At 60.0% G+C, this 22,611-nt stretch overlaps 1 protein-coding gene across 3 annotated transcripts in view; it reads right to left on the reverse strand.

Moving 5' to 3' along the window:
* Positions 1-4,705: 4,705 nt before the first annotated feature.
* Positions 4,706-22,611, reverse strand: part of Col5a3 (collagen type V alpha 3 chain) — a 33,452-nt gene continuing 15,546 nt past the window's right edge. For 2 of the 3 annotated variants that reach the window (XM_063228622.1, XM_063228623.1), the window contains exons 32-67: positions 21,094-21,147; positions 20,659-20,703; positions 20,483-20,536; positions 20,360-20,404; positions 19,798-19,851; positions 19,663-19,716; positions 19,533-19,586; positions 19,306-19,413; positions 19,082-19,171; positions 18,940-18,993; positions 18,432-18,539; positions 18,242-18,349; positions 18,122-18,175; positions 17,773-17,826; positions 17,131-17,238; positions 16,999-17,052; positions 16,763-16,816; positions 16,621-16,674; positions 16,467-16,520; positions 15,894-16,001; positions 12,533-12,586; positions 12,321-12,374; positions 12,043-12,096; positions 11,883-11,936; positions 11,692-11,799; positions 11,509-11,562; positions 11,128-11,181; positions 10,933-11,040; positions 10,618-10,671; positions 10,502-10,537; positions 10,186-10,239; positions 9,792-9,990; positions 9,575-9,687; positions 8,877-8,945; positions 7,881-8,120; positions 4,706-7,798 (exon numbers count right to left, since the gene is read on the reverse strand). In XM_063228622.1, the coding sequence (XP_063084692.1) occupies positions 7,652-7,798; positions 7,881-8,120; positions 8,877-8,945; positions 9,575-9,687; positions 9,792-9,990; positions 10,186-10,239; positions 10,502-10,537; positions 10,618-10,671; positions 10,933-11,040; positions 11,128-11,181; positions 11,509-11,562; positions 11,692-11,799; positions 11,883-11,936; positions 12,043-12,096; positions 12,321-12,374; positions 12,533-12,586; positions 15,894-16,001; positions 16,467-16,520; positions 16,621-16,674; positions 16,763-16,816; positions 16,999-17,052; positions 17,131-17,238; positions 17,773-17,826; positions 18,122-18,175; positions 18,242-18,349; positions 18,432-18,539; positions 18,940-18,993; positions 19,082-19,171; positions 19,306-19,413; positions 19,533-19,586; positions 19,663-19,716; positions 19,798-19,851; positions 20,360-20,404; positions 20,483-20,536; positions 20,659-20,703; positions 21,094-21,147 (2,820 nt within the window). In that variant the 3' untranslated portion in view covers positions 4,706-7,651. The remainder of the gene's footprint in view (positions 7,799-7,880; positions 8,121-8,876; positions 8,946-9,574; positions 9,688-9,791; positions 9,991-10,185; positions 10,240-10,501; positions 10,538-10,617; positions 10,672-10,932; positions 11,041-11,127; positions 11,182-11,508; positions 11,563-11,691; positions 11,800-11,882; positions 11,937-12,042; positions 12,097-12,320; positions 12,375-12,532; positions 12,587-15,893; positions 16,002-16,466; positions 16,521-16,620; positions 16,675-16,762; positions 16,817-16,998; positions 17,053-17,130; positions 17,239-17,772; positions 17,827-18,121; positions 18,176-18,241; positions 18,350-18,431; positions 18,540-18,939; positions 18,994-19,081; positions 19,172-19,305; positions 19,414-19,532; positions 19,587-19,662; positions 19,717-19,797; positions 19,852-20,359; positions 20,405-20,482; positions 20,537-20,658; positions 20,704-21,093; positions 21,148-22,611) is intronic. The other variant, XM_063228624.1, reaches the window with a different exon arrangement.

Raw genomic sequence — 22,611 nt, forward strand, 5'->3', positions numbered from 1 at the left:
CAGACTGGGGGGGAGGGGACGGCAGTGAATAAGCAGAATCTCAGCTGGGGAGACAGCAAAGCTTTGGGGTGGAGGGAGTGGCAGGCGCAGACTGAGGAATTGTCTTACTGCTGGGGAGCCAAAAGGGTTACGATGGGGGCGAGGGGCGGAGCTCGGGTGAGGGGCGGAGCTCGGGGCTAGGGGCGGAGCTCGGGATTGGGGGAGGAGCTCGGGTTAGGGGCGGAGCTCGGGGTTGGGGCGGGGCTCGGGGTTAGGGGCGGGGCTCTGGGTTAAGGGCGGGGCTCGGGATTGGGGGAGGAGCTCGGGTTAGGGGCGGAGCTCGGAGTTAGGGGCGGAGCTAGGGGTTGGGGCGGAGCTCGGAATTAGGGGCGGAGCTAGGGTTAGGGGTGGGGCTCGGGGTTAGGGGCGGAGCTCGGGGTGAGGAGTAGCGCTCTGGGTTAGGAGTGGAGCTGGGGGAGCGGCATAGCTCACGTTGATGGTTGGAGCCTGTGATTATGGGTGGAGCTTGTCCTTAGGAGTGGTGTTTGGGCTTAGAAGTGGAGCTCTGGTTATTGTTGCTTGAAGTCAGGTGTGGAGCTCGGCGTTAGGGGTGGAGCTCGGGTGAGGGGTGGAGCTCGGGTGAGGGGTGGAGCTTGGCTGAGGGGCGGAGCTCAGGGTGAGGGATGTCACTCGGTGTTAGAGGTGGAGCTGAGGGTTAGAGCCATTTCCCAGCATGTGGATCCCCTGGGATCAACCCAGCACTGGCAAAAAATGTCATCATGATTAATTTTGTTTCGGATTTTAAACCATAACTCTGTAGACTGAGGCAGGGAGGTTGCAAGTTTAAGCCCATCCTGTTTAATGTAGTGAGACTCTATAACCAGTTTATTGGGTGCTATAGGCTCCTTCTACAAATTCTTTCTAGTTTCTTGTTGCTGGGAATAAAGAATTGGTCAAGAAATGCGAATAAGTTCACTAGTTCTTATAGCTCTTTTTATTACTATTTTATTTTATTTTTTGTCTTTTGAGTCCAGGTCTTGCTATGCAGTTCAACCGGCCTTGAGCTCACTTTGTATCCCAGGCTGTCCTTGAACTCACAGCGATCCTCCTGCCTCAGCCTGCTGAGTGCTAGGATTACAGGCATGTGCCACTATGTCGGGCTCATCCGGTCATCTTTCCGCTCAGCTTCCCCTCCCTCCCTAGTCCCTGAACTGTCACTTAGGGTTGGTGGCCGGGCACTCGGGACTGAAGTCTGCTCTGGTGACTGACAGCTTCGCTGCGTGTAGGCCTGGTCCACAAGGCGCATGCATGCCTGCGACTCTGCGTCGGTGCTCGGGAGCTCTGAGCACAGCGGGTTACAGGGCCCCTCCCTCCTCCTCAGCTCATCCCAGGACCCCCTCGGATCCCAAAATCCACATGCTCTAAAATGGTGTAGTGTTTACGCGGAACCCACAGAAACCGTCCCTGGATAGTAAATCATCTCTAGATCACCTGGACTACCTGAGACAACATCAATGCCACAGGAATAGCGGCCCCTCTGCCCCACTTAGAGAATCGTAAAAAACACAGTTCCTATGTGCTCAGTACACAGGCAAATGTTCCCTTTGTTCTTTGCTGTTCTTTTTCTTTTTCTTTTGTTTCTGTTCTGTTTTTATTTATTTATTTATTTATTTTTAAGAGTCTCACTATGCAGTGCAGGCAGACCTTGACCTCACTATGTAGCCCAGGCTCATCTCAAACTCTCAGAGATCCTCCTGCCTCAGCCTTCCGAGGGCTAGGATCACAGGCGTGCACCACCGCGCCTGTGTGCGTGGGGCCGTGGAGCCCTCTGTGTGCCGGGCCCATGCCACGCCCCTCACACGGTGCCTCCGTGCGTGACTACGGAGGTCTGGCTCTTTCCAGAAGTGGCTTTCTTTTTGGGGGGTGGGTTTGTGTGCACAACTGCGCATGTGTGAAGAAACTGGCTGTGTCCAAGCATCCCTGGGTGTGTGTGTGTATATGTGGTGCCCTGTTCCGGGTGCCAGGGTGTCTGAATCTGGCGGAGGGTGGAAGGCTTTATTCTGTGGGTCTTGGCTCCAGCCTGCAGCTGTGAGGGGAATATGGCAAGGATCCACCACAGCGCAGCAGCGGAAGCCTGTAATCCCAGCACGCAGGACGCTGAGGCAGGAGGATCACTCTGAGTTTGAGGTCGGCCTGGGCTACACAGTTCAAGGTCAGTCTGGACTGCATCCCAAAACCTGTTTCAACAAATAAATACAAAATAAATAAATAAATAATAAGTATCCGATTCCGTGGGCCCTTGGTCCGTGTGCGTGTCTGCACGCACGTGTGTGTGCGCATGCGTGTCTGCGTGCGCGTGTGTCCGGCGGCGTCTTGCAGCTGTGTGGAACCCACCCCTGGTTCTGTCCCCTAAACCATCTCCCGGCTGTAGCCACGAGCGACCCCCAGCGGGCGTCCGCCCCGCCCCCAGCTGGGAGCAGCGCCAGGCCTGCTGATTAATTCCGGCTGCTGCATATGCAGATCAGCTGGGGTTCCCGGCAGCTGCGGGGCTGCGGTGGTGCCGCGAATAAACGCGGGTGGGAGGGGTTCCTCCTCACGCCTTTGTCAATTAACCTCTCATCGGCGGGTCGAGCTTCTCCGTCGTTAACGAGCTCCGAGCTAATGGAAGCACCCTCACTGATCTGTCCCTCCTCCTCCCACAAAAGCCTGCGCCAGGATAGGGGAGAACAGCGGGCTGCATCTGTGTAAGGACCTCTAGCTCAGCTGGGGCGGTCCCCTCCCCCACTGACTCAGTTTCCCCCAACCTCATTTGTGAACCGGGATTGGGAGGTGTTGCTTGGGTAGAAGAAATGTGATAAGTGCTGGCCTCAGCGGTGAATTTTTTGTGTATTCCTGTCCCAGAAAGGGAATTCAGGGCCTGGTCTCTTGTGTGTTTTTTTGTTTGTTTGTTTGTTTTGAGATGTTTTGCTCAGTCACTAAATTACCGAGTCGAGGTGTTCCCACTATGAGTTCAGGCTGGCTCTGAACTCTGTGATCCTCCTGCCTCAGCCCCCCAAGTGCTGGGATGACAGGCATGTGCCACCACACCCAGATCTTACTAGTTTTAGACCTTGGGCAAATTATTTCATCTCTCTGTTCCTCAATTTTATTATCTGAAAGACGACATTAATAGATGCTTCCTCAAATGCCAAAGGAGGGGCTCTTTTTTTTTTTTTTTAACCAGGAATTGAACTCAGGACCTTGCACTTGCTAGACAGGTGCTGATGCCACCAAGCTATGTCCCAGCCCTCAATTGCTAAGGGACTAAATCAACCCAGTAATAACTGGATGGACAGCACCTGGCATATAGACGGTGGCGACTGCAGTTGTTATTAATAGCACAGTTGAATAAACCGCAGGCCGTGTGTTCACAAGGGCCATGAGGAGACAGCCAAATGATGCGCTGAGGTAATGAATGGCTCACTGAAGGAAAGTGAGCCCCGCTGTGCATGCCTAACCCCAGACACTCGGGACCTGCTCAGGCAACTTAACGAAAGCCTGTCTCAAAGTCAAGTTTTCTTTTAAAGGAGGGGAGCGCAGTTCAGCTCCGCGATGCCTGCCGAGTAGGTGGGAGGCCTGGGCTGGAACCCCAATATCACATATAAAAAAGGGAGACGTTAATGTCGACAGCCTGAAAAGCAAGGTAAACGCAGATGTCAGAGGAGAGGAGAGGAGGAAGGGCAGGAGGTGAGGAATCCAGACTCAGGGACAGCGGATTTCCAGGGACAGGGTCACAGTGCTGGGGACGGCTGAGGCAAGACATTCACACTCAGTTTAAATGTGTTCACTTTCCAGCAGCGGATCTTGGTTCTCACACAGGCTCCCACGCCCGCCTTTGGTGAAAGCCGGGTGTGCTCAATGTATGAGTCAGTATAACTGACGATAGCTGCTGTAACAAGCAGCCCCAAAAACCTGGACATCGTAAGACCATCAAGTCATTTCTTGTTCATATACACCGCCTGAGGAAGGTCTGTGAGCAGTGACTCTGACAACCAGCCCCTTTTCAAATTCCACAAGTCACTGCCACTCAGTATTCACGGATTGATTCCGTATTTATGGATCCAATCAATCACAGATTGAAGATATTCAGGAAATTTGCCTCTATTCTAAACATGCGCAGCATTTTTCTGCACAATACAACACAGCAAGTATTTTTAGAACATTTATATCGTTTTGGGTATTACAGCTTGGGCTGGCCTTGGACTCACTATGTAGGCCAGATTGGCCTCGGACTCATGGTGATCCTCCTGCCTCAGCCTCCCAGTGCTGGGATGACAGGCGTGCATCACCACACTGTGCTGAGAATTTATTTATTTTTGCAGTGCCGGGGATGGAACCTAGAGTCTCCCTCATGCCAGGCAAGCACTCCACCACCGAGCTCCACAGTAGCCCAAGCCTGAAGTCCACAGGGGGATGCGTGTAGATTCTATGCAAATAAGGGGTAAGGATGAGAGCAGGGGGCCCAGAGTCTTCAGAGTGACTGTGGCACCCTATTTTACACAAACGGCCCCCAAGGTTCCCTTTTACAGAGGCAGGAAACAGGGCAGAGGATTGAGCAGGGGATTTCGTAGAAACTCATATCCTATCCTCTAAGACCCGACCGTATGGCCCCAACCCAACTCCAAAGGAAACAGAGAAACCTATTTTCAGTTATATGTGTCCAGGGAAAGGAAAACAGTCAACCGCATTAACATCACCACATACATTTTATTGATCTATTTATTTATGGCGCTGGGGATCCCACCCCGGCCTCACGCCTGACAGGCGAGCGCTCAGCCCTGAGCTAGTCCCCGCGCTTCCCTGTGCAATCCTGAGGTAAGGCTGATTAGGGGAACCGCCCTTATTGGGTGTAACAACAGATATGCTAATTAGCCTGGAGTGCCATCCAATGGAAAGACTGCTCTTTAAAACATGCAGCGGGCCCTCATGCACCTCATTGGTGAGGTCTAGCACCGTGGGAGGAGTTCTGGGTCCTCCCTTGAGCCAAAATGACCAGGAAAGGTAACTGTTTTGAGGCGATTCAGGACATCGAAGCAGCGGCCAGGACAGTGCAAGGACAGACACTGTGAAGGACTCCAGAATGATCCACAAAGCGCGGGAAGGAGGAGACAAGCGCCCTTGAGGCAGGGGAGGGGACTTCAAGGGGAGACCCACGAACTGTGCCTTTGGCGGACGTAATTTTTAAACACGTGAACAGTCACCATGTTTTTCAGCGCTGGAGCAGCCACTAATCTGTGTACTGCGTTTCCCTCAGGAGTGACACCCTGAAGAGAGGCACCCACTGTCGGCATTTAGCATGGAGAACTCCCCAGAACTGAGTGAATGAACCAAGGAGAGGGCGGATTGAAGGGGTGCACTGCTCATCTGGCCTGGGACACCATCCGTCTTCCTAGTCAGCATTCATTGACTGAATGAATGAGGGAACCCAGGACATGAATTCAGACGGCCTCGGGGAAATTGCTCTGGGTTTTATCTGTTTGTTTCCTTGGGACAGGGTCTCTCTGTGTAGCCCAACCTGGCCTGAAATTCACTATGTAGTCCAGGGTGGCCTTGAACTCAGCCATCTTCCTGCTTCAGCCTCCCAATTCCTGAATGACAAGCACGCACCCCTACACCTGCCAAGCTCTGAAACTCCCCAAAACCTCTACCCACCTGATCCTGTCTTCCAGCTCCACTCACCCCAGTCCTCTGTACCACTAACGAATCTCCACCTAACAGTGTCCACCGTCTGTCCTCCAGTAAGTGGATTACAAGAAACAAAAGGAAGCTTGACTGACAATCAAAAAGCACCCTTGTAATCCCGGCACTCTGGGAGGCTGAGGCAGGAGGATCACAAGCTCAAACTCAGCCTGGGTTAACTGAGCGACTCCCTGAAACCCAGACTTACAATAAAAAATCAAAAAAGCTGGGGACAGAGCTCAGGTAAAGCCCCTGGGTTCCACCCCAAGTCGTAGGGAGAGAAAAGGAATTAAAACCCAGCGAAATGCCGATGCCTGCCACAAAATGAACCACGTGAAAACAACCACACAAAAGGCCACGAGTTACCTGATTCGCCTCACAAAAGCCCCGCAGAGACAAATCTATGCCAGGAAACAGGTAACTGGCTGCCCGGGGCTGGGAGTTGGCAAGAAAGAGAAACAGTTGCTCTGGCCCTGGGATTTCTTCGGGGCATGATGAAATTAGTCAACGATGTGGCGATGGTTACACAAGTTTGAATACACTAAAACCCATTTAATTATACATCGCATGACACGCATGTGAATTATATCATAATAAACCTGCTATTAAAACCCCAGCACAGCAGCTAACCCTCAATTCAGGTTACCCCCAGATCCAACCTCATCCTAACTGAGGCTCGGCTGAACCCTACGATGCCAAGGCCACCCCCACCACAGAACCCCATGTCTCAAATCGACCCTAACGCAATTCAGTGCAACAGCCAATTTCAAACTCCATTTTGTTCTTCTGCGGTACTGGGGACTGACCGCAGGGCCTTTGCACTGAGTCACATCCCAGACCTCTTTTTACTTTTTGAGACAGGGTCGCACCAAGCTGCTGAGTTGTCCAAGATGGTTTGTCTCAAACTTTTGAACGTCCTGCCTCGGCCTTCCAGAGTGCTAAGATTACTGGCCTTTGCCATGATGCCTGCCTTGATGGTGACCTCTTAATCCAGCAGCTAGGGCAAAGCCAGCCACGGATTCCTGACTATTTAACACAGAAGCTGGGCATGGTGGCACATGCCTGCAGTCTCAGCACTCTGAGAAGCTGAGGCAGGAGGGTCTCGACTTCGAACCCAGGTTAGGTAATCTAGTGAACTAGTGAAATCCTGCCTCAAAATAAGAAATAAAGAAGGGCTGAGAGTGTGCTCAGTGCAAAGGCCCTGGGTTTAACCTCCAGGCCTGCAAAGACAAGACAGAGAGAGAGAGAGAGAGAGAGACGGGGACACAGTTCACTGGTTTACTCTGACTTGAGATGCCAATTTTGCCCTAAGGCCTGGTGAACGGGGGAAAGCGGGTGCTGAATCTGTCTCCCGTCTCAGCCCTCCCTAAGGAGGAAGCAGATTAAATACACAACAGAGGGGCTCCCCCTTCCCTGCAGACCCGGGGATAAATGGGACAGCACCATTAGGGTCCGGGGTCACCGCCACCGTCCTGGTCCGACACCTGGCATAGCAAGGTGAGCTCGGGATCTGGGGGGCGGCTAAGGGGAGCTGGGGGTGCGGAGACACACTCGGGCCCTTCCCCGAGGTCCCACCTGGGAACGGGGTGAGCGGGGGCCCCAGCTTGGCGCCAACGGACATCCAGTGCTTAACTATAGGGGTCAGGGTGGCACCCCAGGGTGCGGCGGGTGGCGCGGAGTTAGAAGCTCATGGCGTGGGGGCTCTGGGAGGGCACGGGAGGGGACAGGAAGGGCCTGGCACAGCGATGGCGCCCAGAGCCGGGCCCCGGGGGCCGCGTGGGGAGTCCCTGTCCCGCCATCCCTCCGAGGGGACGAAGGACAGCACGGGACGGTGACACACAGCGTCCATCGCCGGGCTGCGGGGTCCCAGGAGATGATGGATAGGCCGCTTCGAGCCTCAGCACCAGATGTGCCCGCACGGGGCTCCTTCACCATCGTCCGCACCCCTGGGCACTCAGCTGCTGAAGCAGACGGGGCCCAGCTCAAACCCGAACTTCTGGTTCGCCTGGCCGAAGTCCGAGGCCGCCACGTCCAGCAGCGGCAGGAAGCCGGGCCGGGAGGACCGCAGCTGCAGGACGGTCTTCGCCTGGCCCTTGCGGAGCTGGGAGGACACGCAGGGGACATCAGAGGCGCGAGCCGGACCCCCAGCGCTCAGCCCGGCCTGCCCTGCCCCTGCACCTCACCCGGCAGCCGTCGTGCGGGACCTCGATGGTGGCCGCCGCCGTCTGGTTGAAAGACACCTCCTCGCCGTTGGTCCCCAGGAATCGGACCGAGCGGCCGTGGTCACCCGCGGCCTCGTCCAGCCAGGCGGCCGCGTTCTGGCAGGAGAACGTGAACCGCTGCTCGGCCGAGGCGCTCAGCAGTTTGAGGAAGTTCAGCTGGACCACGCTGACCGGGGCCCCATCGGCGTCCACGTAGAAGAACTGGGGTGCAGCCAGGCAGGGGGGTGAGGGTGAGCCTTCAGCCCCTTCTCGCCGCTGCCCCAGAGCGTGGGGATGGAACCCAGGGCCTTTGCACTGACCTCCATCCCCAGCCCTGTTCTGAGACCCGGTCTAAGTTCCCCAGGCTGGCCTGCACCTGAGATCCTCCCGCCTCAGCCTCCTGAGCGCTGGCTGACAGGCGTGCGCCGTCACACCGTTTCCTGGGATCACTTCTCAGCTCAGTGTACGTCCCCATTTCACATTGTGAAATCAGACACACTGGTTTGCTGCGGCTCGCAGGGCTTAGGGTGCATCCATGTTACATACACGAACCCTAACTTAACCCAGCGGCCCTCGAGCCGGTGCCTGTCATGACACACCTCCGAGGGGGGCCAAGCAGAGACCCCCAGGCCAGCGGCTCCAGCTCCTCTGTCCTGCATCCGGTCAACTACAAAGCCCTGCTGACTTGGACAGCCACACTGTGCCCCGCCACCATTCTTTGAATTCCCATCCCCCACACGTCCCTCCTCCTGCACCCCCATCTCCTCCGGGGTCTCCAGGCCCCGGCCCACACATTTGTCTGAGGCAGAGATTGGCTCCGGGTACCTCCCTCACTCAAGCACACGCCGTGGCTCCCTACTGCCCCCGGGTCTTTCTGGGCCTCATTAACTCTTCTCCGCCTCGCTCCCCTCCCTGGTCCCCCTGATCCCCACAGCAGAGCAACGGGTGTCCCCGGGGCCACTCTGGCTCCGGCCTCACCTTCTTCCCCCGCCGGAAGGTGCTGTACCAGCTTCCGGGCTTCTCCTTGGACCAGGACGCCAGCTTCACCTGGGTGAGGAGGGAGGGTCGCTGCTGCAGGTGCCCCCGTGCCCACCCCGTCCCTGGGCACCTGCCTCCTCAGGGCTGCGGGCTGAGGGGCTGGGCTTCCCCCTCACCCATGCCGGGGGGATGTGCACAAAGACCCCGGCGGCGTCCCTCGGACAATTCCCACACGCTAGTCCCTGACCCTTTTTATTTCGAGACAGACTCTTACTCAGGCTGCTTTGGACGTGTGGTCCTCCTGCCTCAGCCTCCTGAGCCATACCCAGTGACTTTCTCGAGCTCCATTTTACAGATGGAAAAACCCAGGCAAGAGCTCCACATTCCAACCCCGGGCCTCCAGGGTTCAGGGTCCACGCCACGCGCCCCTTGCTCTGCCTTTTGGCTAAAGCTGGCACTTGCATGGGGAGGCCACAGGCTCAGGTCTCCCGGGTGAAGAACTCCAGGGTTTCTATAACAAGCCGTGGTGCGGCACACCTGTAGCCCCAGCACTCAGGAGGCTGAGGCAGGAGGATCGCTGGGTGTGGACGGCCTGCCTGAACTACACAGCTACGGTGGCTCAAAAAATAATAAAATAAAATAAAATAAAATCGATGCCGGGCGGAGGAGGGAGGGGCCCGGCTGTGGATCCCGCTCACCGTCTCAAACCTCTTGTCTGGGTACAGACAGGTCTGGCCTCCGGCCGTGAAGTTGCAGAAAACCCTGATCGCATCCCGCGCGCAGCCCTGGTTCGGGTCGATCCAGTAATCGCCTGGGGAGCCAGCGGCCGGTGAGCGGAGGTGGGGTCCCCCCCCCCCCCCCCGAGCCCGGCCCAGCCCGGCCCAGCCCAGCCCGCGGGAGTGGAGCCCGGCTGACCGTCGGGCAGCTGCGGGTGATGGCGGTGCAGCTCCCGGCACAGCAGGCCCGGGCGCTCGGCGGTGCCCGGCGGCCGCTGCAGCTGCTCCAGCTCGGAGCCCAGCGAGGCCAGCGAGGCCAGCACCTCCTCCAGGCCGCCCTCCGGGACCGCGCGGCGGCGTCTGCGTCTGTGCAGCCCGCGGAGCTCGCCCGGGGGACCCTGGGCACGGATGGGGTAGGGGGAAGTGGGGGAGACCCGGGAGGTGGAGGAGGAGGACGGACAGGCCACCCCTTCCCTCCCTGGTCACCTGGATCCCTCAACACCTGGCCTCCGCGCTCTGGGGGACCCCACGGAACCCCCAAACCACTGTCCCCCTCCGTGTCCCCAGATCTGGTGTCCTCCAGGGGAACTCACAGGGGGGCCGGGAGGTCCTGGGGGTCCAGTGTCTCCGGGAGGACCCAGGGATCCCTGGAGGAGAGGTCGGTTTGGGGTGAGGCCTGTGCGTGGGGACCCCACCTTCCCCCACGAGGGCACACACACCCCAAGCCGTGCTCCGTGCTAAGCAGCAGCACCCACATTTCTCTCCCCTATTTTCTAGTCCCCAGATCAACAGGTGTAAAGTAAGGGTGTCTCAGGTCTGATGAAAGGGCATCGGGTTGGGTGAATGTTGGGGTGTGGCTGGGGGAGGCAAGGGGGACTCGGGGGCTTGTTGGGGAGCAAGGGGACTCACCGGGGACCCTTTGGAGCCTTTGTGTCCCACGGGGCCCTGCGGGGTGGAGACACAGAGATCTGGGTCCCAGCCAGGCCTGGCGTGGTGACCGCACCCCACAATCCCCCCATACTCACCGCCACGCCGGGGGACCCGGGGGGCCCTGCAGAGCCCGCAGGACCACGGGACCCCTGGGAAGGGACAGGAGAGTCAGTGTTCAGGAGCCTTCAGTGGCCCAGAAGGAGACCCCAAACCCTAGTCAGGTCTCCAGAGAGACCCCCACATCCTAGACTCAGCCCCCCACTTGCAAGTTGCCAGATACAGCACCCCAGATTCCCACTCCTGACCCCCAACCCCACGGCCTGCTGTCTCCAAGCGCCCCCCACCCTTTGCCTCCCCAGCCACCCCAACCCCACATTGGAGCCGACCTCCCTACCGGGGAGGACACTTACGGGGTCTCCCTGGGGGCCTCGGGGGCCCTGCACGCCCGGAAGCCCCCGGTCTCCTTTCTCCCCGGCCTCGCCAGGGGGGCCTATGAGGCCCTGCAGTCCCAGGTGGCCCTGGAGGGACACACACAGGAGGGCAGGGGTGGGGGACGGGGGGCCGGCAGGGCGGGGTGTGGGGGGCATGGCGGGAGGGGCCCTCACCTTCTCCCCCTTCGGGCCAGCATCTCCCTTCAGCCCTGGGAGGCCCGGCGGACCCTGGGTGGGGACAAAGTGTTGGTGGTGACTCGAGGTAAAGCCAGAGGCCTTGGGGTGAGGGGGTGACTTCTAATGGAAATTCCCTGTTTCCAGTGGGGATGCCATCGTGGGGGCACAGGATGGAGACAAGCGTGGGAAGGGGTGGTTGGGGTGGCCAGGTCCGTGGGGACAGAAGAGGGGACCAGGACTGGTGGCCAGTGCAGACCACGAAGGCTCCTGACCACGGATGGTCAGGAGAGATGTTCAGGAGACATGGCCAGTGTAGACGGTCAGTGAGGGGTCTCTGGGTGGTCACTGGGCGACCTCAGGGACGAAGCCATCTCTTACCAGGGGTCCTGGGGGGCCAATCAGCCCCGGGGGGCCCAGGAGGCCCGGTTCTCCCTGTGGATGGAACAGAACAAAGTGGCCATTCGGGGCCACAGCCAGTGTGGACGCGCCCACCCACCCCCAGGCTCAGGACGAGCACGTGAGGCAGGACCACCCACCGTCCACCCGGGTCACCCCACTCACCACAGGGCCCGGGATCCCCTGAAGGCCCTCGGGCCCGGCACGTCCAGGGGGCCCTTGCGCCCCCGGGGGCCCTGTCCTCCCTGGGGGCCCGTCCGGCCCTGGCTGCCCCTGAAACAGACCGGGTGACGGGGGCTGGGAGGGTGCCATCTCCTGACCCTGGGGCCACCAGCAGAGGGGACACTGGCGCTCACCTTGACACCCTTCTCCCCTTCTGGGCCTTCTCGACCCACACGGCCTGAGGGACCCTGAGGAGGAGAGGTGTGTGGGAGGGTGCTGCGGGGGGACGGCGACCCCTGGAGTCAGGGGGTTCTGAGGGCCGAGCCAGGGCACCCGGGATGGGCTATCACTCACCCTCTTGCCAGGGGGTCCCGGGGCACCAGGTTCCCCAGAAGCACCAGGCGGCCCCTGTGGGGAGCAGGGCAGTTTGTTATCGGCCAGGACATGGCAGACGGGCTCCACCCTGCACCCCATCTCCTGAGGACCCCCAAGTTGCCCTTATTCAGGGGGGCCCCAGAGAGGCAAAGCAGGAGCATATGCAGGGGCCCCAAGAGCCCACAAACCCACCCCACTGCTCCCCAGTTCACCCCCCAAACCCCCCGCCACACCGCATCCTCTGTCCCCCCACTCACCGGTGCCCCAACATCACCGGGGTCTCCCTTCGTCCCCAGAGAGCCATCCATACCCTGTGGGGGCCAGAGGAGACAGAGTTGGGAGGGATCACAGAAAGTTCTTGGGGTCCATGAGGATTCGGGGTGGGGCCCGTGGACCTTGCCCAGGTCTGTGGCTTGGGGGGGACAGAAGTAGGGAACGTGCTGGGCTTGGGGAAAGGGGTGACACTCACTGGAGGCCCAGGGTCTCCCGGGGGCCCTAGATCTCCAGGCATCCCCATGAGGCCCTGGAACACAGAAGTTCACGATGGCATCTCTGGGGTGAGACGAGCCTTTCTCTCACCGCTGCCTGAGCGGGTAAACTGTCCCGGCTCGCGCTGCCCGGCACGCAGGACCCCGACGCCGAGGGAGCTGCCGGGGTTTACCTGGGCAGGCACTGAGCTAAGCCTGTCCCATGTGCCTCCTCACCTCATCCTCCCCGAGGCCTCCGCGGGCCCCAGAGGGACACAGCAGGCAGAGGACCCACCTCAAACCACACCAAGCCTGGAGAAAGGCTTCAACCTGCACCCCAGGGCCAACTTCACATCAACCCCAGATCTGAGCCAGCGTCACTCGGCCTCTCCAACAAGGCTACAGTGACTCAGGGTGAATTCAAGCTCCCCCATACAGTGCTGTGTGTGGGATCCACCCACCTGTCCATCCATCCATCCATCCATCCATCCATCCATCCATCCATCCACCTGTCCATCCATCCATCCATCCATCCATCCATCCATGCATCCATCCATCCACCTGTCCATCCACCTGTCCGTCCATCCATCCATCCATCCATCTACTCATTCATCCATCCATCTATGCATCCACCTCTCCATCCACCCATCCATCCATCCACCCATCCACCCACCTGTCCATCCACCCATCCATCCATCCATCCATCCACCCATCCACCCATCCACCCACCTGTCCATCCATCCACCCGTCCATCCATCCACCTGTCCATCCATCCATCCATCCACCTGTCCATCCATCCATCCATCCATCCACCCACCTGCCCACCCATCCACCCACCTGCCCACCCATCCATCCACCTGTCCATCCATCCATCCATCCATCCACCCACCTGCCCATCCATCTGCTCACCCACACATCCCTCCACCCACCTGTCCACCCATCCATCCACCTGCCCACCCATCCATCCACCTGCCCATCCATCCACCCACCTGCCCATCCATCCACCCACCTGCCCATCCATCTGCTCACCCACACATCCCTCCATCCACCTGCCCACCCATCCATCCACCTGCCCACCCATCCATCCACCTGTCCATCCATCCATCCATCCATCCACCCACCTGCCCATCCATCTGCTCACCCACACATCCCTCCATCCACCTGCCCACCCATCCATCCACCTGCCCACCCATCCATCCACCTGCCCATCCATCCACCCACCTGCCCATCCATCCACCCACCTGCCCATCCATCTGCTCACCCACACATCCCTCCACCCACCTGCCCACCCATCCATCCACCTGTCCGTCCATCCATCCATCCATCCATCTACTCATTCATCCACCCACCTGCCCATCCATCCACCCACCTGCCCACCCATCCATCCACCTGCCCATCCATCCACCCACCTGTCCATCCCTCCACCCACCTGTCCATCCATCCACCCGTCCATCCATCCACCTGTCCATCCATCCATCCATCCATCCATCCATCCATCTACTCATTCATCCACCCACCTGTCCATCCACCTGCCCATCCATCCACCCACCTGCCCATCCATCCATCCACCTGCCCATCCATCCACCCACCTGCCCATCCATCTGCTCACCCACACATCCCTCCACCCACCTGCCCATCCACCCACCTGCCCATCCATCTGCTCACCCACACATCCCTCCACCCACCTGTCCATCCATCCACCCACCTGCCCACCCATCCATCCACCTGCCCATCCATCCACCCACCTGCCCATCCATCCACCCACCTGCCCATCCATCCACCCACCTGCCCATCCATCTGCTCACCCACACATCCCTCCACCCACCTGCCCATCCACCCACCTGCCCATCCATCTGCTCACCCACACATCCCTCCACCCACCTGTCCATCCATCCACCCACCTGCCCACCCATCCATCCACCTGCCCATCCATCCACCCACCTGCCCATCCATCCACCCACCTGCCCATCCATCCACCCACCTGCCCATCCATCCATCCACCTGCCCATCCATCCACCCACCTGCCCATCCATCTGCTCACCCACACATCCCTCCACCCACCTGTCCATCCATCCACCCACCTGCCCACCCATCCATCCACCTGCCCATCCATCCACCCACCTGCCCATCCATCCACCCACCTGCCCATCCATCTGCTCACCCACACATCCCTCCATCCACCTGCCCACCCATCCATCCACCTGCCCACCCATCCATCCACCTGCCCATCCATCCACCCACCTGCCCATCCATCCACCCACCTGCCCATCCATCTGCTCACCCACACATCCCTCCACCCACCTGTCCATCCATCCACCCACCTGCCCACCCATCCATCCACCTGCCCATCCATCCACCCACCTGCCCATCCATCTGCTCACCCACACATCCCTCCACCCACCTGTCCATCCATCCACCCACCTGCCCACCCATCCATCCACCTGCCCATCCATCCACCCACCTGCCCATCCATCTGCTCACCCACACATCCCTCCATCCACCTGCCCATCCATCCACCCACCTGCCCATCCATCCACCCACCTGCCCATCCATCTGCTCACCCACACATCCCTCCACCCACCTGTCCATCCATCCACCCACCTGCCCATCCATCCACCCACCTGCCCATCCATCCACCCACCTGTCCATCCATCCACCCACCTGCCCACCCATCCATCCACCTGCCCATCCATCCACCCACCTGCCCATCCATCTGCTCACCCACACATCCCTCCACCCACCTGTCCATCCATCCACCCACCTGCCCACCCATCCATCCACCTGCCCATCCATCCACCCACCTGCCCATCCATCTGCTCACCCACACATCCCTCCATCCACCTGCCCATCCATCCACCCACCTGCCCATCCATCCACCCACCTGCCCATCCATCTGCTCACCCACACATCCCTCCACCCACCTGCCCACCCATCCACCCACCTGCCCACCCATCCACCCACCTGCCCATCCATCTGCTCACCCACACATCCCTCCACCCACCTGCCCACCCATCCACCCACCTGCCCATCCATCCACCCACCTGCCCATCCATCTGCTCACCCACACATCCCTCCACCCACCTGTCCACCCATTCATTCATCCATCACGCATCCATTCACGTGTCCGTCATCTATGGTTCCATCCATCCGCCATCCACTAACCCCCTTCACTGTCATTAACTGGCCCGCTGTCCATCCATGTTCCCCTCCTTCCATCCATCCCTCCATCCGCCTGTCCAGCCAGCCAGCCACAGTCCAGCCCTCACAGGATCCGCAAACTGGAGGGATCCCCGGCTAGAAGTTTTGAGGAGCACCCAGGGGGCTCGGCGCCCCCCGTCTCTGCCTCCGTCTCCCCAGGCTCACCATGTGCCCCTTGGGTCCATCCTCTCCAGGAGGACCTTTCTTGCCCGGCGGTCCAGCAGCACCAGATGGACCTGAGTCGCCCTTTTCACCAACTTCACCTTTGGGTCCCTTTGCAGAAGCAGAGGTCAAAGGTCAGGGTGGTTTGCCCTCTCCAGGACTTTTCTGGGGTCAGAGGTCAGCCCGAGGCCTAGGTTTAAACTTCCCAAGGGTTAGATGTCAGGGAGGCCTAGGCCTTATGGAGGGGCCAATCATCCACCATCAAGGGCAAAGTTGTTCTAGCCCGTGTGCTCCCCTGGAATGAATTAAAGGGGTTCCCTCTGGGCCATTCGGGCCCCAGCCAGGTCTCATTGTTTGAATTTGAGCACAGGCCGCCCGGGCAGCCCTGCACGCCCTTGAGCAGTGCACATCCTGAGGAACCTTACACAGCAGCCCTCTCGAGACCTGCTTTCATCAAAGTAGCCAGGGAGGCCCGGAGGCCCTGGGTCAGTGGACAGCCCGGGATTCCCGCTGTCAAGGTGGCCTGACACACCCAGGGGTCAGGGCTTCCCTGAGAGGACTCCAGGCACCACTCACCTGAATTCCTGGGGGTCCCGGAGGTCCTGGGTCCCCGGCATCTCCTGGCTCTCCCTGTAGGAGGAACATGAGCACAGAGAGGGACTCCCCAGAACAGCCGCCCCAAGAAGAACACATTTCCCTCCACCAGGAAGGGAACCGATCTCTCACTCACCTTCTCTCCCACCGCACCAGGCTGACCGACACCGCCAGGAAGCCCCGGTGGACCCTGGGCAGCAGGGGTAGAGATGACTGCGCGGAACCCCAACAATCGACTGGGGAATGGGGGTTCCACCTGAGGCCCCCAGAGTCCTTACCTCTGACCCGCTGGGGCCATGGGGACCCCGAGGACCTGGTGCTCCATGCGGACCCTGCAGAGGAACCAAAATGTACCCAGTGACCCCACAGCCATAAACACCCCGGTGACCACACCGTGCTACCAGTGATCTGCAGGACCCTGAGAACCGTCACGTGGCCCGTGAGCCCCTGAATGGCCCTAAAAGTCCCCGCCCCGCGCAACCCCGCCTCCCCCACGTCCCCAGGGCGCCCGTACCATGGAGCCCACGTCTCCGACCTCCCCTTTTTCTCCAGGGGGTCCTGGCAGCCCCTGTGGAACGAAAGGGCACGATTGGAGCACACCGTGGGGGCGGGGACCGAGATGTCACCCCCAAACCCAGACACCCACTTGAGGGCCTGGGGGGCCGTTCACCCCCGTGAAGCCTCGGACTCCGTCGTCGCCTTTTTGCCCAAAGAGGCCTGGGGGTCCGCGGCGTCCCTGAGTTCCATCAGCTCCCTGGGGAGGGACAAGGGTCAGGATTGGGGTCAAGGGCTGGAGTCAGGGTTCAGTTTGGGCAGGGTGAGGACCCAGTTTGGAGCTGGGGTTCGTCTGGGTTAAGGTCCTACTTTAGGAATGAAGCTGAGGCTTGGGTCAAAATTTGTCTGGGGAGGAGCTGGTTTTTTATTTTGGGGGTTTTTTGCTTGTTTGTTTTGAGGCAGGGTCTTGCTATGCAGTTCAGGCTGGCTTTGAATTCACAGAGATCCTCCTGCCTCAGCCTCCCGAGTGCTATAACCACAGGTGTGCACCACCCTGCTGGCTCTTAAGCGGCATTTGAAGGCAGAGCCTGTGAGAGGTGATCAGGACAAAGTGAGACCATGAGGGTAGGGACCCTGTGCCATGTATGACAGCAAAAAGCTCTCGCCAGGTGCCAAGCAGCGCCAGCGACATGGCCACGAATCTCTCAGCTGAGACTGGGATCCGGGGTATTGAGGGTGCAGCCAGGTGGGTGGGGGCCGGGCCCCAGGGGGTCACAAAGCTGCGAGCACTCACCGCGGGTCCTGGGTGTCCCGCGAGACCCCTCAGGCCCGTGGGTCCGGGTGGGCCCTGCAGGAGGGAACAGAACAGGACATTCCCTGGGTTCCTGATCCCAGGACGAGCGGCCCTAGACACGTCCATCAATATCTCCCTGGCCACGCCCCTCATTAGCATGCCCCGCCCACCGGAAGTGACCTCACCGGGACCCAGCGGTGCACCCAGCGGTGCACCCAGCTTTGCTCTCCAGCCACATGCAGCCGGTAGCGGGGTGCGCTGCGGCCTCCGATCCCTGCCCACCTCCTCACACCCCGGCTCCTCCGCCCTCCCTCAGGGCCACCCCTGTCACCAGGGTGCCCCCACTCACCGCATCTCCCTTGTCGCCTTTGCTGCCCTTGTGGCCCGGGTGGCCCACCTCCCCCTGCAGGGGACACGGTGTCAGCGGGGTCCCCACTGCGCCTCCCCGTCCCCGCCCTGCGCCCCTCACCTTGTCCCCGTCCTCGCCCACAGGTCCGGCTGCTCCAGGGGGGCCCTGAGGCCCCAGGGGACCCGGGACCCCGTCCTTTCCGGTGGGGCCCGGGGCACCGCGTTCTCCCTGGGGGTGCAAAGCCATCGTCTCTGTGTGGGGCAGGAAGGGGTCCTGGGATGCGGGGGAAGGGAACGTGGGGGACACTCACCGGGGCCCCCTTCTCGCCTGCAGGACCCACGGGGCCTTGGCCGCCACTCTGGCCAGGAAGCCCAATGCCACCTGATGGGCCCAGGGGACCCCGCTCACCGGGGGAGCCCTGCAAACAGAGCAGAGGGTCAGGGAAGTTGTTTACATTCTTGTGTGTTTGGAAACGGGGTCTCCCCGTGTCGCTCGGGCTGGCCTTGCACTAGAAACCCTCCTGCCTCAGCCTGTCTTCTGGCTGTTTTTGCTTCACAGCTTGTACGTCAGGAGGCTGAGGCAGGAGGTTGCCAGGAATCTGAAGGTCATGAATGAGATGGGAAGTGTCTCATCGTGGCTATTTTACAGATAGGGAAACTGAGGCCCACCAGTGACACAACTGCCCAGCCAAAGAGCAGCAGGGCTGAGTGTGGCCAGGTCTGCCTGACTCCAGGGTGACAAGCTCCATCACGACAAATATCCATGTTCCCCGCAACCCCCTAGCCTTCCCCCCGCCCCGCAGAAGCAGTGTTACTTACATTGGCCCCCACAGGACCCGGGGGCCCTTTGTCACCCTTCAATCCAGGGGGTCCCTGAGGCAGGATTGACACAGTCAGGAGACTCCAGAGTCTGCACCCTGGGTTCCACGGACACGTGGCTGGGTCCCCTAAAGATACTCACAGGGTCCCCGGGAGCTCCTTTGGGGCCGGGCAGGCCCCTCAGCCCCAGCGGGCCCTCCTTCCCGGCAGGCCCCAAGGGTCCTGGTTCTCCCTGTGGAGAGGGGTGGGGTGGTCTCCTGCTGATCTGTGACCCTAGAACCTCCCAGAGGGCAGACTGCCAGCCCCGAGGTGGCCTCAGGGCCATCAAAGGGACCTTGGGGTCTGGGCAACAGGGCAGGGTCTCACCTTGGCCCCCTCCCCGCCTTCCGGGCCCGGTAGCCCGTGTTCGCCTGGAGGCCCGGGGGGGCCAGGGTGCCCCCTCTCACCCGGGGCCCCCGAATCTCCTATCTTTCCCTGCAGAGAAAGAGGGTACATTAGACTGAGGTGGCCTGCGGGGAGGAAGCTGTCAGAGACCCAGACCCAGCCTCCTCCTCGGGGCCCCCCAACTGCTGCACAATGGGATCCACTCCGACCTGAGGGCCCAAGACACCCGCGGGTCCAGGTGGGCCTGTCTGACCTTGGAAGCCCTGGAGAAAAATAAAAGGGGGTCACATGGGAGGAGGGCCTAATAAGGTCAGGGGTCAAAGTGAAAAGGTCGCTCACCAACTCTCCTCTCTGTCCGGGGTGCCCCGGTACCCCATCTTTGCCTTGGGGACCCTGGGGAACAAGGTGGAAGAGTCTTAGAGTCTTTTTCCCGGCCTCCCTCCACCTGACCCCAACCGGGGTGACCTCACTCACAGGGGGGCCCTTTGACCCAGGGAATCCGGGGGGGCCTTGCAATCCCGGGAGACCCTGAAAGGGAGCACAAGTCATTACCTGGTTCCTCCTGAGCCCACAACAGCGCAGGAAGCCAGCACACATTGAGCGCCTACTGCATACCCCAACCCCATGCCGACGCTCCCCACACAACCAGTGATTTCTAGCCAGGCCTGGTGGGGCACCCTGGTAACCCCAGCCCCTGAGAGGCTGAGGTGGGAGGCCCACTGGGAATCTGAGGCCGGCCTGGGCTCTATAGCAAGATCCAAAAAACAAAAAATCAACAACAACAATAAAAATAATTTCATCCACCTCTGTCGGGGTGGAGCCTGGGGTCACTGCAGTTTTACAGAAGAAATCAGGGCACAGAGAGGTTAAGTGACCGCCCCAGGGACACACAGCTGGTGAGTGAACCAACCAGGACTGAATTGGCTCTCGGATCTCAGAGGCTGCATTCTGGCCTCCGCATTATGAAGTCTCCCTGGGCCTGTGCCCTGCTCAGAAACACACGTGCAAACACACACACATTAACACACACACTCACCTTTTCTCCAGGGACTCCTGGGGACCCATCCTGGCCCACATCACCCTAGGACAGAGAGAAAGAACAAACTCAGATTTGAGGTGTGGGGCGTCCAGGGAAGCTGAGGCAGGAGGGTCCCCGTACCTTGGGGCCTGGCTGTCCCGTGGCCCCCGGCTGGCCCCTCTCTCCACGGGCGCCCTGGACAGAAAGAAGGCAAAAAACACAAGTCAGCAACCCTAGAGAAGGACTCGAGGTCCAGGCCCCCCTGCACGGTGGCCCGCCCGGCCCCCGCCCTCCCGGCCGGCTCCCTGTGCGCTCACGGGCGGGCCGCGCTCTCCGTCCTGGCCCTGCTGGCCGGCCTTGCCCTGAAACACAGAGGGGACCCCGGGGGAGTTAGGGTGCAAGGGCCACACAGATGAGCCCGGTCACACCCAGGAGGACGCCTGCCACACACTTACTCACAAGCTCTGCTCACACACGCACACACACACACACACACACACACACACACACACACACAGCCGTGCTCTCCTGAATCACGGAAGGAGTTTCGTTCACACACCGAGCCCAGGTACCAGGGCAGTGCAAGCAAGCATGCACGCTCGGTGTGCACAGGAACACACGCGTGCACAGACGGGTGCAGGAGACACGCGCACGTGTCTGTGATCACAGGCCACTGCGCGGTCACATCAGCGGTGGTCACCTACCTCTCAGACAGCCCCCCACACCGTGCCCCTACCCGGGGCGTGACTCACCCGCCTTCCTTTCTCTCCCAGTGGCCCTAAGGCCCCGGGGAATCCCGTAGATCCCTGTGTGGAGAGAACCAGAGAAAGAGATGGGACAGATGGGTACCTCGGGCCCCTCACCCCGTCCTCGGAGGCCTTCCCAAGCCTCCGATTCCAGCGACTTCCTCAAGCCCTAGAATCCTCCAAGGCAGCCTCTGCCCCCCTTCCTCCCCCGCCCCCCACTTCTTGCTGCATCCAGCCACACTGGCCTCCACAGTGCTTCTCAGGGCACAAACACATCCCCGCCACAGGACCTTTGCACAGGCTGCTCCCTAAGCCTAAAATGCCTCTCCTGCAGACCTCCACAAAGCCAGCTATTGCTCATCACTTAGATGCCACCTGGGCGCTCTTGTGCCACCATCCTGACCACCACCTCCTCCAAGTCATCCTTGGGCTGTCACAAAATAGGAAACGGATCCGATTTTCATTTCAAATACTTGTACCAAAATGCGTTATTAGCCAGGCATGGTGGTGCGCATCTGTAGTCCCAGCACTTGGGAGGCTGAGGCAGGAGGATCGCTGCAAGTTCGAGGCCCGCCTGTATTACACAGCAAGATCCTTCGGAAAAAAACCTATGATTTTTTTATCTGAGTCTGACCCCAGACCCCACCCCTAATAAGCCGGGTGCCCTGTACAAGCATTTTAGCTGCTCCAAGCACCAGTTTCCATGCGTGTAGCCTGCGATGCCAACAAAACCTTCGTGGCAAGATTTTGGGGGCTCAGGACGGTGTGAGCCCGGAGCAGACAGCGGCCCGCCTGAACCGGAGCCTCCCTGCGTTACAGGCTTCGCCCTCAAGGTGGCGCTGTTGGAAGGCCAGGCAGCCGCGGGAGGCGGGGCTTGGGGGGCGGCCTGCAGGCTATTGGCAGTTCCCCTCAAAGGGGCGTGGGACCCCGCGCCCCGCCTCGTCTTCTTCTGTTGTTGTTCGGGTTTTTCAGCACAGACTTTGTCTACATCGTCCCAGCTGGCCTTGAGCTCACTGTGAAAAGCAGGCTGGCCTCCAACTTGCAGGGATCCTCCTGCCTCAGCCTCCCAAATGCCCGCATGACAGGCCTGTGCCCCCTCGCCCAGCTGGCATGAAGTCTCTAAAACCGTAACCTAAATAAACTTTATTTTGGGCAACATAGGGATGGAACCCAGGACCTTTGCACGGAGCTCCATCACCAGCCATTTTTATGGTTCTAAAACAAGGTTTCCCTAAGTCTCCAAGTTGCCCAGGCCGGGTTCAAACCTGCAACCCTCCTGCCTCAGCCTCCCAGAGGGCTGTAATTACAGGATCCACCGCCACGCCTGGCGTCAGGTGTTTCTTTATAGCAATGTGGAGCTGACTCATGTGCCGGCATTAACGCATAAGGGTCATCACGACCTCAGCTCCCCGCAGGCCGCTTCCCTCGCCCTGAGTGATGAACACTCTGATTGGTCTTGGCGGGCAGCTTCTCCCCCAACTCCCACGAGCCTCTGTGCTCACAAGTCAAGCTCGATACTCGGCC

The sequence above is a fragment of the Cavia porcellus genome, unplaced genomic scaffold (genome assembly GCF_034190915.1).
Source record: "Cavia porcellus strain 051 isolate PalLab524CR breed Dunkin Hartley unplaced genomic scaffold, mCavPor4.1 scaffold_17, whole genome shotgun sequence".
NCBI classification, from domain to species: domain Eukaryota; kingdom Metazoa; phylum Chordata; class Mammalia; order Rodentia; family Caviidae; genus Cavia; species Cavia porcellus.